Here is a 13,983-nt window from a genome sequence, read left to right as displayed (position 1 = left end):
TGGGAAATCTCATCCTACAGTTTTCATAGAGATTTAAATTTTTAATTGTTTAGTTATTAAACCTTGGGTGAAGAACAAATTGTGGAAGACTTGCTGCTGCTTCCCTATCCCCTTTCCTACAGCAATCAACATTCTATCAGCCTACAGAGCATGCTTTTTACTTTTTAATCAGTGCAGGAAAAAATTGTGCCACAAAGATGAACATTCAGACAATTAATTTTGTTTAGTATTATAAATTTTCAAACATATTAAGCTGCAATTAGTGTCAGTCATCTTATGTTTTTACACAGAGCGTATACCGTGTTACCCAATCTCAGCCTAAAGCCTTTCTTCATATAACTCCAAAGACCAATACTTACTATCACTTTTTATTCTTGCTAAATTGCTCTCTATTGAAAATGAATGCAAGATTTAGGTTCTCTCTCAGGTGTTAATGAGCATCCACTGATTTAAAGGACTTGATTGTTGCTTTCCAGAAGCCAGAATATTTAAAACCAAAAAAATATAAATAATGCGTTAAGAACAGACAGAATGTGCACAAAATGACTCTTCCTCTCACTCACCACATACTGAATTCTGTTGATTTTTTAAAATTTCTTTATTGATTAAGTTATTACGTATGTGTCCTTATCCCCCCATTACTGAATTCTGAAAGGCAAAATATCAAGTTATCACACCATGCCTTTCTGAAAAGTCAAGTTGTAACTATTTACTCCAAACTTTTCTTTTTATATTTCTTTGCTTTCTTTATTGTCTCATTAATTTTATTATAACAATTTATTTACATATTTATTTCACATTTATTGGCCACCAACTTATTTATAGCACTTGCTGTCTTAAGAACCAGGATATAGTGGCTTCTGCTCATTTGGAAGCTATAGGTTATTATTCAAATAATCACACAATCCATGCAAAACTAAAACTGTGATAAGTCCAGGAGAAAACTAGAGAGCAAAAGAAAGAAGAGGGGAAAATCCATTTAAAGGACTCGAGTGTCTCCCGCAGGAGGGGCCCTGAGAGGACTCAGTAGCACTGTTACTCCTCTAAGCCTTGTTTCTGACGACCAAAGGGCAAGATAGTTCCATTGTGAAGGACTCAACGGACAATGGAAAACTCAGGGCCATGTTGAGAAATCCTTATTCAGATTAATCAAAAAGAAATGGAATGAGAATCAAACACCTTTCACAATAAACTTTAAAAGTGAAAGGTTTCTCTCATTTTAGATTGTCCTCTCTCCCAACTATTGTTCCTGAGAACAGGCACACTCCCTTAATTCCTGCCACCCCAAAAAGGTCATAATCGCAAATCCCCACTGCCGTTTTTAAGCCAAAGAAATAAATGACAGTGTTGTATTCGGATGTAATTTTGCATAGGTAGTGACAAAGCAAACTGTGTACAGGAGGCATAAAGAGAAATGACGATTTTCTAAGATAGCTTACTGTGAAATGCTCATCCTACTTTGAATTGGTAACATAGGCTTTTGAAAGGTAATATTAAGGAAGGACAAAGAATGCAATTACTAAAAAGTAAAACCCTAAAAACATGAAACCTGTGTGCCTGTTTTCCAGAGACCTGGAAAGGATAGAGATTCCAAATATAAACACACGCATGTTTCAGCCCATGAGGAATCTTTCTCACATGTATGTATGTATGAAAGAACGGAGAAGACCGCATGGTGGAATGTCGCAGATGTTCTAGTGCAAACTGTCTCGTGTGTCACTGCAATGTGTTTTTGGTGCAAGAAAAGTCTTTTTATCGAGAACTTTTTAATTTTGTCACCTTTGGTCCCTGTTCAAATAGAATTCAATATTATGATGTACCGACATGAATGACACTTCTCTCTGGAAACATGCTGTTTATCCAATTGAGGCCCAATAAGAGATCAGGGTACCAGAGTGCCACACATTACACAAGATGAAGTCAATGACTCAATGGTACTCAGGAGACCTGGGAACATTAACTCACCTCTCATGAGTGAGCAGTCGGCTGCTCTAAGATTTGAGCCCTTAGGAAGAAAGGTGCCTATATAAATTCCAGGTGTTGTTACTGTTACTAAGTGCACTTCAAAATGGAGGTAATTAAATCTTTATAGTAGTTTTTAATAACTCACTTGAATATATTTGACTAAAGTGCACTGTGTACGTTGTGTTAATATATGTGTTTATGACATGATTATTTCTTTATCAACTGTGTAATCTCTGTGTTCATGATTTCAAAAATTAACCATTGTTATTCACAACAATAGGGAGAATTCGAAGTAAGCTTACAAGTTGGGTGCAGCAAGTGGCTGAAATGGTTGGTGTGAAGGTGCTCTTTTGAGAAAACATTTTGTTTGTGTCCGTGCCATAGGTGTAATTACTAAAGGACAATTGTCTGATGCATACTCGCATGGTTTTCACAATTTCTCTTTCTGTGGCACCAGTAGATATTTAAGGAGGCTCTCATTTCCTTGTTGCAGGCAGAATGTGAGGTCTTAGAATAGAGAAATTCAATCATTTTAGAACTTGATAGAGAACCTTAGGTTGAGGTCAAGAGGACTCAACAACAAACAGAAAATGTGTTAACTTAGGTCCTACTAAGTGGCCTAGTTCTTTCATCTTCCTTGTCCACACTTATTGAAACACCTTCACCCCATAACCCCAACCCTTCCACTTGTCATTCAGAGCCAAAATCACAGTGGGAAAAGAGGCTGAACTACTGAGATACCCTAGCTGGCTCTATCTGAAGACAATGGACATAATTCCTGAAAGAACCAAAGGTTCAATGCATGCCAGGGATTCCAGGGAAGAAGGGGAAAACAAGAGTTATACATCAGTTATACATCTACTAGAGGCCCGGTGCATGAGATTCGTGCACAGGGTGGTGGGTGGGGAGGTGGTGTGTGTGTGTGTGTGTGTGTGTGTGTGTGTGTGTGTGTCCCTCAGCCCAGCCTACACCTTCTCCAATCTGGAACATCCCTCTCACAATCCAGGACTGCTGGCTCCCAACTGCCTGCCTGCCTGCCTGATCACCCCCTAACCACTCCCCTGCCAGCCTGATAATGCCTAACTGCTCCCTGCTGGCCCAATCACCCCCAACTGCCCTCCCCTGTTGGCCTGGTCACCCCTAACTGCCCTCCCCTGCTGGCCTGATCACCCTTAACTGCCCTCCCCTGCAGGCCTGGTCACCCTAACTGTCCTCTCCTGCAGGGATGGTCACCCCTAACTGCCCTCCCCTGCAGGCCTGATCACCCTTAACTGCCCTCCCCTGCAGGCCTGGTCACCCTAACTGTCCTCTCCTGCAGGGATGGTCACCCCTAACTGCCCTCCCCTGCAGGCCTGGTTGCTCCCAACTGCCCTCCCCTGCTGGCCTGATCACCCACAACTGCTCTCCTCTACCGGCCATCTTGTGTCCACATGGGGGTGGCCATCTTGTGTGTTGGAGTGATGGTCAATTTGCATATTATCTCTTTATTATATAGGATAATTGGGTAGATGATATGGGGAGGCTAGACTGTAAGCTGCTCAGGGATAGGTATTGCCTCCAATTTTTCTACATAACATCCCAGCACTAAATTATGCGTCATTCATTAGCTCATCTAAGAAGTGTTTGCTGAGTACTTCCCATGTGCCAGGTGCTGTTCTAGATCTGAGCATTCAGGATGACCAGGAGAAACAAGTGTCTGCCCCTCCCTGTGGATCTTTTAGAACCAGAACATAAACATGTAAACAAACAAATCTGTAATAATAAAAGCATAATATGCTAATTAGAATGGACAGCCGAATGACTTTCTGGATGTCCTTCCAGACGTCCTTCCGTACTACCTTCCAGACGAAGCCGGGGCTGCGAGGGCTGAACCTCTTGCATGAATTTCGTGCATTGGGCCTCTAGTAGTTAATAAATGCTATGAAGACAAGTACAACAAGATGAAGGCATAGAGAGAGGATGGCGATAGTCCACAGAGAAGTCAAAGAATGTGATAGTCTAGTGGACCTTAATGGAGGGAGGGAGCAGCCCTGAACATCTGAGGGAAGAGGGAAAAATCTTCCAGGCAGAGAGAAAAGCAAAAGCATCATACTGAGAAGGGGGTGAGCTGGCTTGTCTGAGGATTAGAAGAAGGCCAGTGTGTCTGGGTGGAGTGAGACAGGAAGCCAAGGAGGTAAGAAGGACCTGGGTGACCAGGGGTTCCATCATGGGAGGCCTTGAAGCTGTGGCAAAGTCAAGCTTTGTTTAACTTGCTGGTCTACAAACTGGATGGGGAAGGAAATGAAAAGATTTAGAAGAAAAGAGATGAACTAAAAGAGGTGGTAAAAAACACAAAAATAGAATGAGCTTTATGGGCGAAAATCCTGAACACACAGGTTTCGGAAATGGCAATAAGCCAGACAACCTCCCCAATTCAAATGCTTGACCCACACACATGGATCATAAATAGATTGATCACAAACAAACCTATATTTTCACAAACAAACCTATATTTTCCATAAATAGATTGATCACAAACAAAACTAAATTAAGTCTTTCTAATCCATAGAAAGAAATCTGTGTTTTAGGCAGCGGCTTTTCCTCCTAGCTCCAGTGAGAATGAGTTTTCTCAGAGACCCTCCCTTCCTGCCAAGGATAAGGAGGCTAGTTTACATGAGTATACTTAAAACCAAGTACAAGACAGGAATGGTTTTATGACCTACTGTAGGTCCTTTGCATCCCGAACCCAAGCCCCTGAATTTTTGCTCAAAATCAATTTGACAACCTACTTTTTATAATACCCTAGATAATAATCCAATGTGATGGAGACTTCACATTCTCATGTCCTCCCCTGACTCACCTCAGATAAGCCACAGAATTTCTATTTTTGTAGGTTCATTTTCAAAAGAAGCACCCTGCCTAGAGTAACATATATTCCATGAAGAACTCTTAAATTACATGATCTCTATTAAACAAAAACAAACAGACCTAGGGAAGTTGCATATCTGATGGGACTGCAACTGTGGTTTCTGTGTCATTGCTGTAAAGTGACTCTGTTTTTTCCTTTGACTTTAGTTATTTCAAAAACTTTCGATACTGCTCCTATGCTCCCCATGTCCGAATATGTATGCCATTGACTGACGGCATTTCTTCATTTGAGGACCTCTTGGCTAACAATATCCTCAGAATATGTGTCTGGGTTATAGCTTTCATAACCTGCTTTGGAAATCTTTTTGTCATTGGCATGAGATCTTTCATTAAAGCTGAAAACACGACTCACGCTATGTCCATCAAAATTCTTTGTTGTAAGTATGTTTCCTCTCACATAGATCTAGGATATCTTCTATGTGCTGTAAATTAGATATATACTGGCCTTCAACTAATGGCACTTAATTTAAATTATACCTGTTGGGCAATTTTTTAAAAGTATGATGGTGCTATTATCTTTGGCTGCTCTGTTCTTATATGAGTTTTCAGGAAACTAGTACCCATTCCTGGGAGTTATGTCTTAGAAATAGGGTAATAGAGAGCTGAAGAATCAAGGGATGAATTCTGGAGGACAGGTTGTGAGTTAGAAAACTAAATTTTGTTTAACCCTCAATTACGATAACACCCATTCTACTCAAGCCCAGAAAATTATTCTTTTTATTAACTATGTAAGTAATATTTGTTTACTGTTTAAAAACTAGCCTCCCCAATTCTCCCGCCACCTTTTTAAAAAATTATAAAACTAAGACATAGCATGGTACTTAGAAATAATATACCTTTTGAAGTCCAGACTTGTAGGTATTGTTGTAGGTGTTTATATTAGTTCATTTAATAGAGGATGAAAGAAGTAGACCTAATTAGAAAACTAAAACAAAAATGCTGAGAACTACCAATGTATCCTTTATCCATTCCTTAACAGGTGCAGACTGCCTGATGGGTGTTTATTTGTTCTTCGTTGGCTTTTCTGACCTAAAATACCGTGGGCAGTACCAGAAGTATGCATTGCTGTGGATGGAGAGTTTGCAGTGCCGCCTCATGGGCGTCCTGGCCATGCTGTCCACTGAAGTCTCTGTCCTGTTGCTGACATATTTGACTTTGGAGAAGTTCCTGGCCATTGTCTTTCCCTTCAGTAACATTCATCCTGGAAAACGGCACACTTCACTCATCCTCATTGGCATCTGGATTGTGGGATTTTTAATAGCTGTGATTCCATTTTGGAATGATGATTATTTTGGAAACTTTTATGGAAAAAATGGAGTATGTTTCCCACTTTATGATGATCAAACTGAAGATAGTGGAAGTAAAGGGTATTCTCTTGGAATTTTCCTAGGTAAATTATATTTTTCATTTTTTAACAAATATAATCTTGGTAGAAATACCACAAAGTTTAGCAAAGTTCAGCATATTTACTTATTTCAGAAGTAAATGATTATAGACAAGACTCTGTCCCTTTTTTAAAATAAAGTTCTTACTGTATATTTACAGAAATTTAATTAAAATTTTTATTATAGAGATTTAGCATGAAAATCCATACTGTCAGGATCTCTAGATGGCTTTTTTATTTTCTGCCAGACCTTTGAGCTGGAAAAATTTTAGATCACTTAGTTGTCCTCTCACCCAACCAAGCTATTTGTACTCATTTTGTTTTACAGTTTACATATGAGTTAAAAAATAATAACTCACAGGAGATTATCTGAGTGGCAATTCCAGAAAGGTTTGTTGCCTTTGGGAAACGCTGCTCAAAAGTTAACAGCATGATACTTCATAAAACTCTCTTCTTTTTTTTCAGTTTTTTCAGTCTTCCTCTCCTTTTTTTTAAAGAAAAGAAGACCATATATTCTCTGTTACAAATGAAAGATAAAAAGGTTAAAGGATAAAAAGGTTTTTAACCTTATAGGACCAATAAGGTTAAAAACCTTTTTATCATTTAATATATATCTCAATTGCTTAAAATTAAAGTCATTCCCAAGTCCTTTCTTTAGAGGAGTATTCTAATTTCCATTTCCTCTTCTCATCTTTTCCTCCCATACAGTTGGTCAATAAGCTCTATTGTCCTCTCATTTTCACAAATATTTTTTTATCAAAACATGCCTCTGCTTCCTTTTCTTCCAGTCTCTCAATCCACTGCTACCACCTTCCTTTAAAAACCTTGTCACCTGAATCCTGAATGACGTTAGCCCTTCCTAGTCTTTTGTACTCTGGGCCCTTTTTTCCTATTCATGTGGCAAATACCACTGTTCACCCTCCCTGAGGACTGAAAGAACTGTATGTGCCTCTGCTCAGATATTTTCAATGAAATCTTGCTACTACCAAGGTCAAGTTTAAATTAGCACTTAAAGCCCACCACAGAGTGGCCCTAGCCACTATTTCCAGGTCTTCTCCACCTATTCCTTGTCTTCTTCCTCTGAAAAGTAAAACACCTTATTTGCACCATTTTAATAATACTCCTCACATACTACCTTGTCTTATAGCTATTTTTCATGGCTATGTTCCTCCTAGGATATTGTAAGATGTTTCTAGAATAGGTGCACTTCATAGAGAGTCACACACACACACACACACACACACACACACACACACACACACACACAGTATGTTATGTTACTTTGCGTTACATTATGTTACATTCATTGATCCAACATGAATTTATGAAGCAATTTGGGGTACTGGAGATACAATAGATAGGTCCTCACAGACCTGCAGCCAGAAAGGAGAATGAAGACAAGTAAACACATCCTACGTCACAGGCTGACAAATGCTTGAAGGAGGAATACAGCATGTTCTAGGAGCCCCAGATCTGGGTACCAGGGAAGGATTCCCAGTGGAAATGAATCCAAACAGGGGCCCACAGAAGGAGGAGGTGTTAGCTAAGTGAAAGCAGAGATTGTGTTCAGGAAAAGACAGAGGCCTCAGAGACCTAAAGCCAGGGAATAGGCCCAGATGAAGGTTGAAAGACGTTCAGATTTTATAGTTAAGGTGTGGGTCAGCTAAAAGGATTTTAGTACTTGTGATATATTCTGTATTGATAAAAAGATAGTCTCTCTCTCTCTCTCTCTCTCTCTCTCTCTCTCTCTCTCTCTCTCTCTCTCTCTCCCTAAAGCATTTTTCTGCCGAAAGAATATAAGAACATACAATTTTTAAAATTAATCTTACATTTTAGAATAACTTACATTTAGAGGAAAAGAGTTGCAAAGATAGCACAGTTTCCCTATATCATCACCCAGTTTCTCCTGCTGTTAATATCTCACATTCTTTTGGTGCCTTCAGAACAAATAGTTTAATCCTTTCTGTAAGTCTATTTTCAGAATTTATACTGGAGGATCATCGTTTTGTTTTTTAATTTATCTTTATTGTTGAAAGTATTACAGATGACCACTCCCTCCCATTGGGAGGATCTTCTCTAACAGTTTTTTTTTTCAACTTTCTGGCAAGAGGCTTAAGATAAATCAATCTTTAAAAATTATCTTGTATGGCTTCATAATGAGATTCCATTTAAAATGAAAAGTTTTGAATACAACTAACAGAACATTTTGAATGTATAGTAGTTTCCCCTAGATTCACCAGTCTTAGTTACAATCTAAGTCAGATGAACATTTTTAACGACTTTGATATTATGTGCAAAATTTATGTTTACCGTAAGGTATAAGATGGTCGCTCCTAGGATTTTTTTAATTAAATTTTTTTCGTTTTTTAAAAATATATGTTTTTATTTATTTCAGAGAGGAAGGGAGAGGAAGAGAGAGATAGAAATATCAATAATGAGAGAGAATCATTGATTGGCTGCCTCCTGAATACCCCACACTGGGGATCGAGCCGGCAACTCAGACATGTGCCCTGACCAAGAATCGAACCGTGACCTCCTATAGCAAGAACACAACAAAGTGACTACAAAGTCAGGCTTACATGATAATCTTCTGAACATATTTCACTCTAAAAGAGTAATTCACAAAATTGAATTTTTAATTTTTTCTTATTCCTTTTTTTCCTAAAACAAATCTACAAGGTTTTGAATTTTAGTTTAATGATTATAAACAATCTGAAGAAAAATAAACAAAAAATACATTTTTGTTCCATGTATTATTTTTAGTTAATGCCAAAAAAAAAAACCATGAGGAACAATGTTTCTGAGGCTATTATCTTCTTGATATTTCAAGTTTATCTTTTTCATATTTATAAGGTAAAAGAATGGAGTCATACTTATTTTTTGAGATGTACGTATGATTACAGTAATCCCTTAAGGCTTTGAATTTGCAGAGAACTAGAAACAAAAATAGCTCTTTTCTGCTTTACAAAACTAAAATTGACCTCATGATACCCAAATCTGAATTTCAGAAGTCTACAATTCTTCATAAATGGTTTATGTATTTGAAATATATTTCTGATCTGGCAAACCTGATTCTTTTTGTTTATTCCAGCTTATAACCTTGAACTCAGGGTTTCAGCCGAGTACCACTGAGCTGATACAAAAGAGTGCTCCTTGTAGATTCAGGGAAAGAGGCACTGTGTCAGACATCTCAGTAACACAGCATTTCATTGCTGACCTGCACTCCTGAGATATTAAGAGCTGTGCTTTTCCCAACAGGTGTGAACTTGCTGGCTTTTCTCATCATTGTCTTTTCCTATGGTATTATGTTCTGTTCCATTCATAAAACGGCCTTGCAGACTTCGGAAGTGAGGAGTCACATTGGAAGAGAGGTGGCTGTTGCAAACCGTTTCTTTTTTATAGTGTTCTCTGATGCCATCTGCTGGATTCCTGTGTTTGTAATTAAAATTCTTTCCCTCTTCCGAGTGGAAATACCAGGTCAGTCCCTTTTCTTATTCCCAAGTACACTTTGCCTTCTTATGCCCTTTGTTTGATGAGGCCAGAATACAGTGCTTTACAATTCTCCATAAATTCTCCATAAATACCTACAACTTTAATACAGTCAGTATTTCCCTCAGTGCTTTATACTCAGTATTATACAAGAGAAAGTGGGCAGTGGTAGAAAAGAAAGAAAGAACGAAAGAAAGAGAGAGAGAAGAGAGAGAGAAGAAGAAGAAGAAGAGAAGAAGAAAGAAAGAAAGAAAAGAAAGAAAAGAAAAGAAAAGAAAGAAAAGAAAAGAAAAGAAAGAAAAGAAAAGAAAAGAAAAGAAAAGAAAGAAAAGAAAGAAAAGAAAAGAAACTGGGCAGTGGTGCAATCTAAACAAGTATAATAAAAAAACAGGAGAGAGAAAAACAGTCTTAGTGTCTTGCTTCTACCTGAATGGAATAAAAGTTCTTAACCAAGAGCACATGTGAAAAATCAAAATATCTATGCCCAGGTTCTTCCCTGGGCTTCTGAATTCAGTCCACAGGGGCTAAGGCCTTTACACGGGTGTTTTGGAAAAGGGCCTCTGTGATTCTGAGGCACACATACAACTAAGAGCCACGAGTCTATGTCATGGTCCCGGCCAAACAGTCATCACACTAGGCTCCCTGGAGCATTAGGTGTTCCATGGAAGGTGCCTCGTCCAGGAGGCCAGGTTTCCTGCTCACTCTCCTACTCAACTAGAGAAAATAACCTCCTCATTAGTTAGGACTATATTTGAAGCCTGTTCTGGGACCTAGAAATCATACCCAACTAGGGGCCACCCAGGGCTTTAGCCCAACTTTCTGAAACAGCTTTGGGATTATATTCAACTCATTGTTTCAGCCTTTTGCAAATCTATATGGGGAGTTTATCCAGGGCAGGGATTATATCTTAACCATCTTGGCACACCAGTGCCAAACATGGGGTTGACATATCAGAAGCCCTTGTAAAAGAGTGATGACTATCCAAGTAACAACTTATGTCCCTCTGGCTGCTGCACAAAGTCCTGAAAGACCTTGTCCAATGCAAAAAAAAAAAAAAAAAAGACACATGGCATCCACAGAATCCCCTCAACCAATAGTTTAGTCTCCCAGCAGGACTCTAGCCACAGAACATGTAGAAGTGAAGATCAGGACTGATTACTTGGGAACCTTTGCTGGATGGCAAGAGCAAAAGCCATAAGAATATGTGAATTTACTCAGGAGTCAGTTGTACGCAGAAAGCAGAGTTATCTATTTACTGGTGACAGTTGTGGACTTTGATGAACAGTCTCAGTATACCACAACTTCCCAAACATTTCAATTGTTATGTCCTAACATTTCAAATTCAATAGGACTGGAATGTCCTTTGGCCTCCATTGCTCATGGAATAAAGTCCCAGTGCTTGGATTAGCATGAAGACTTTTCTTTCTCCTGCCCCCTCTTCCTATATTCTGTGACCCAGGCCCATTAAAATTATTGGACATTTTTTCTGAACTTTTATGTCTTGCCTTTGCTGAAGCTGTTCCTTCCACCTGGATTATACTTTCAATCTGTAAGACGATAGCCTATGAAATACCCTTCTTATCCTCCAAGGTTTAAGCCAAGCACTCTCTCTTCCATTGTACCATTCCAGACCTCTCCCAACCCACTGGCATCCAACTCCACTGCTGAACTATTCATTCAATTTTGTTTTCAATTAATTTATTAGCCTCAGATTGTCTAATATCAGCATTATTTTTAATATATCCATGAGTAGGAACCATGTCTCATTTATCTTAACACAATATTTCCACTATATTAAAATATAATATTTTTAACTAATGCTCATTCAACTAAAAATGCTCAGCTACTTCCCAGTTTCTCCTCACAAAGAACTTTTTGTGGCATCTTTCCCTAGTATAGTCTACTAGCATTTGTAAGGATTAACACAAAAGGAATTCATTAAGTTTGGATATGTACTGGTTTTTGTTCTTCAAATTGTCAGACTCCCTTCTGAATAGGATAGCTGGAATATGAGGGCAATAAAGCCTCCAGGACTGAAGTTAAGACCAAAATCCCATCTGACCTTTGGCCAGAAGTTTCCTGAACACTGATTAAGAATTATTCTCACTTTCTTATTTTTCTATAAAGAAAGACAATAAAAGAAAGAAAAATAGGTTATATATGAAGTGATAGTTTATGAAGTATTTTTACATGGTAGACCCTCCAATTTATGGCTCCTACACCCTTCCAATAAAGAGATTTTCAGTGTAGTGAGAGAAAACTTAAGTGAATGAGGTAGCCTGCTCAAAAATAGCAAGTTATACAAAATTTTATGAACACACTACGAAAAACTTCTGTTTTTCACACTTTGTTTCCTTATCCAGGCACAATCACTTCCTGGGTAGTCATTTTTTTCCTGCCAGTGAACAGCGCCTTGAACCCCATCCTTTACACACTCACAACCAGCTTCTTCAAGGACAAGTTGAAACAGCTGCTACACAGGCATCGGAGAAAATCGATTTTCCAAACTAAAAATAAAAGTTTGTCTACATCCATTGTATGGACAGATGACTCCTCTTCCCTTAAACTTGGGGTTTTGAACAAAATAACTTTTGGGGACAGTATAACAAAACCAATGTCCTAGTAATGGTTGGGGATCACTGGACTTCAATGGACTACCTATTAAAAAGCGCTGCATTTGGAAGATGACGCTGCAATGCTGTTCATCTTTACCAACAGCAAACCTTCCTGCATGGAGAATACAGCAGAACGACTTCTGGTGCTGTGGTCCAATGGCAGCCATACTATTTACCAGCTGTGGTAAGAAGTGTACCTAAGGTTTCCACTCACCCTTACATTCCTGAAGTGAGACAAGAATCTATACCCAGAAGATTGATATGCAATTGGTCTCCACCTAGTTAATACTACCAAGCTACCAGTTAACGCCCACATGTTGACACTGCATGGTCTGCTTTTAATTTGAATTGCTCTATCCATAAAATAAAGACATTGACACATCTAATTCCAGTGTGGCCAGAGTAACATACCGTAAGTCTAACATCTCTTTCATTGCTTCTTCAGTGAAATCATCAGCATCCCACTGAATTGATAGGAAAGGATTTCTGAGATGGTCACTCACCTCAAGTCCTGCCCTATGCAGGTCAGTGGAGTAACGCCTTTGAAAAAAACACCTTCATATAAAGTTACCATGTGGAACTTTGACCAGAGAGGCACACCAACAAAGCCTAGCACCTCTCACCATCTTGGCTTTTATTTCATGTCAGAAAGTACTGAGATCTCAAAAAGGCATTTTTCTTAATGCTGCCCAAGCCACAAAGGAAAATTGAATGCTCCAACCACCCAAAACTACATTTTAATACGGTTTAAGTATACTTTCTTTACAGAAGTATCTCTATTGATAGCAAGTTCTGACTTCATAGAACACAGATATAGCAGTATTAAAGGAGATTTGAGAATAATGTTTTGATAGGACCATTTGCTCATTCAGGTAAATTCCCATAATTTTTAATAAAAAGGCCAATAATTTTGGATTTGTCTTTTGAAAATGAAAAGTACTTATGAAGGCCTGAATATGTTTTTATACTGAAAGTTTGTATGTGAAAAAAAATCAGGTAAATAAAATGATATTTCTCACTTGTCCATGTATTATTTTAAATTTAACAAAGACCACAGAGATGGTTTATTGACTATTACCCATGTTTCTCTTGATAGAGAATAGAGTTAGGAGACAGCACTTCAGAAATAAGACACAGAACATTTTTCTTTCTCTTCCTCCTTTTTACAAAGCATGTGGCAATAACTTAATTTCTTCACTGTTCAATTCATTCTGAGTTCCTTTCATGAGATGAAATGTAAATAGCTGAATGAGAACACCAGTATTTTAGGTTAAACTAGAGGCCCAGTGCATGAATTCATGCACCAGTGGGGTTCCTCAGCCTGGCCTGTGGGATTGGGCCAAAACCGCTCTCCAACACCCCCCAAGGGGTCCCAGATTGCGAGAGGGTGCAGGCCAGGCCGAGGGACCCCACCGGTGCATGATCAGGGCCGGGGAGGGACCGCGTGAGGGCTCCAGGGGTGTCCGGCCCGTCTAGCTCAGTACAGATCAGCCGGACCCCAACAGAAAGCTAACCTACCAATTGGAACATCTGCCCCCTGGTGGTCAGTGCATGTCATAGCAACTGATCAAATGGTCAACTTTCTGCCCCCTGGTGGTCAGTGCACATCATAGCGAGCGGTTG

At 38.9% G+C, this 13,983-nt stretch overlaps 1 protein-coding gene across 1 annotated transcript in view; it reads left to right on the top strand.

Moving 5' to 3' along the window:
• Positions 1-12,368, top strand: part of RXFP2 (relaxin family peptide receptor 2) — a 53,887-nt gene extending 41,519 nt beyond the window's left edge. Inside the window, exons 14-18 of the mRNA XM_054719722.1 lie at positions 1,569-1,640; positions 5,020-5,249; positions 5,852-6,262; positions 9,515-9,733; positions 12,109-12,368. Of these exons, the coding sequence (XP_054575697.1) occupies positions 1,569-1,640; positions 5,020-5,249; positions 5,852-6,262; positions 9,515-9,733; positions 12,109-12,368 (1,192 nt within the window). The remainder of the gene's footprint in view (positions 1-1,568; positions 1,641-5,019; positions 5,250-5,851; positions 6,263-9,514; positions 9,734-12,108) is intronic.
• Positions 12,369-13,983: the final 1,615 nt, after the last annotated feature.

This window comes from Eptesicus fuscus, chromosome 7, assembly GCF_027574615.1.
Source record: "Eptesicus fuscus isolate TK198812 chromosome 7, DD_ASM_mEF_20220401, whole genome shotgun sequence".
Lineage (NCBI taxonomy): Eukaryota > Metazoa > Chordata > Mammalia > Chiroptera > Vespertilionidae > Eptesicus > Eptesicus fuscus.
Note: the sequence above shows the minus strand (reverse complement) of the source record. Positions and strands in the feature narration are given on the sequence as shown.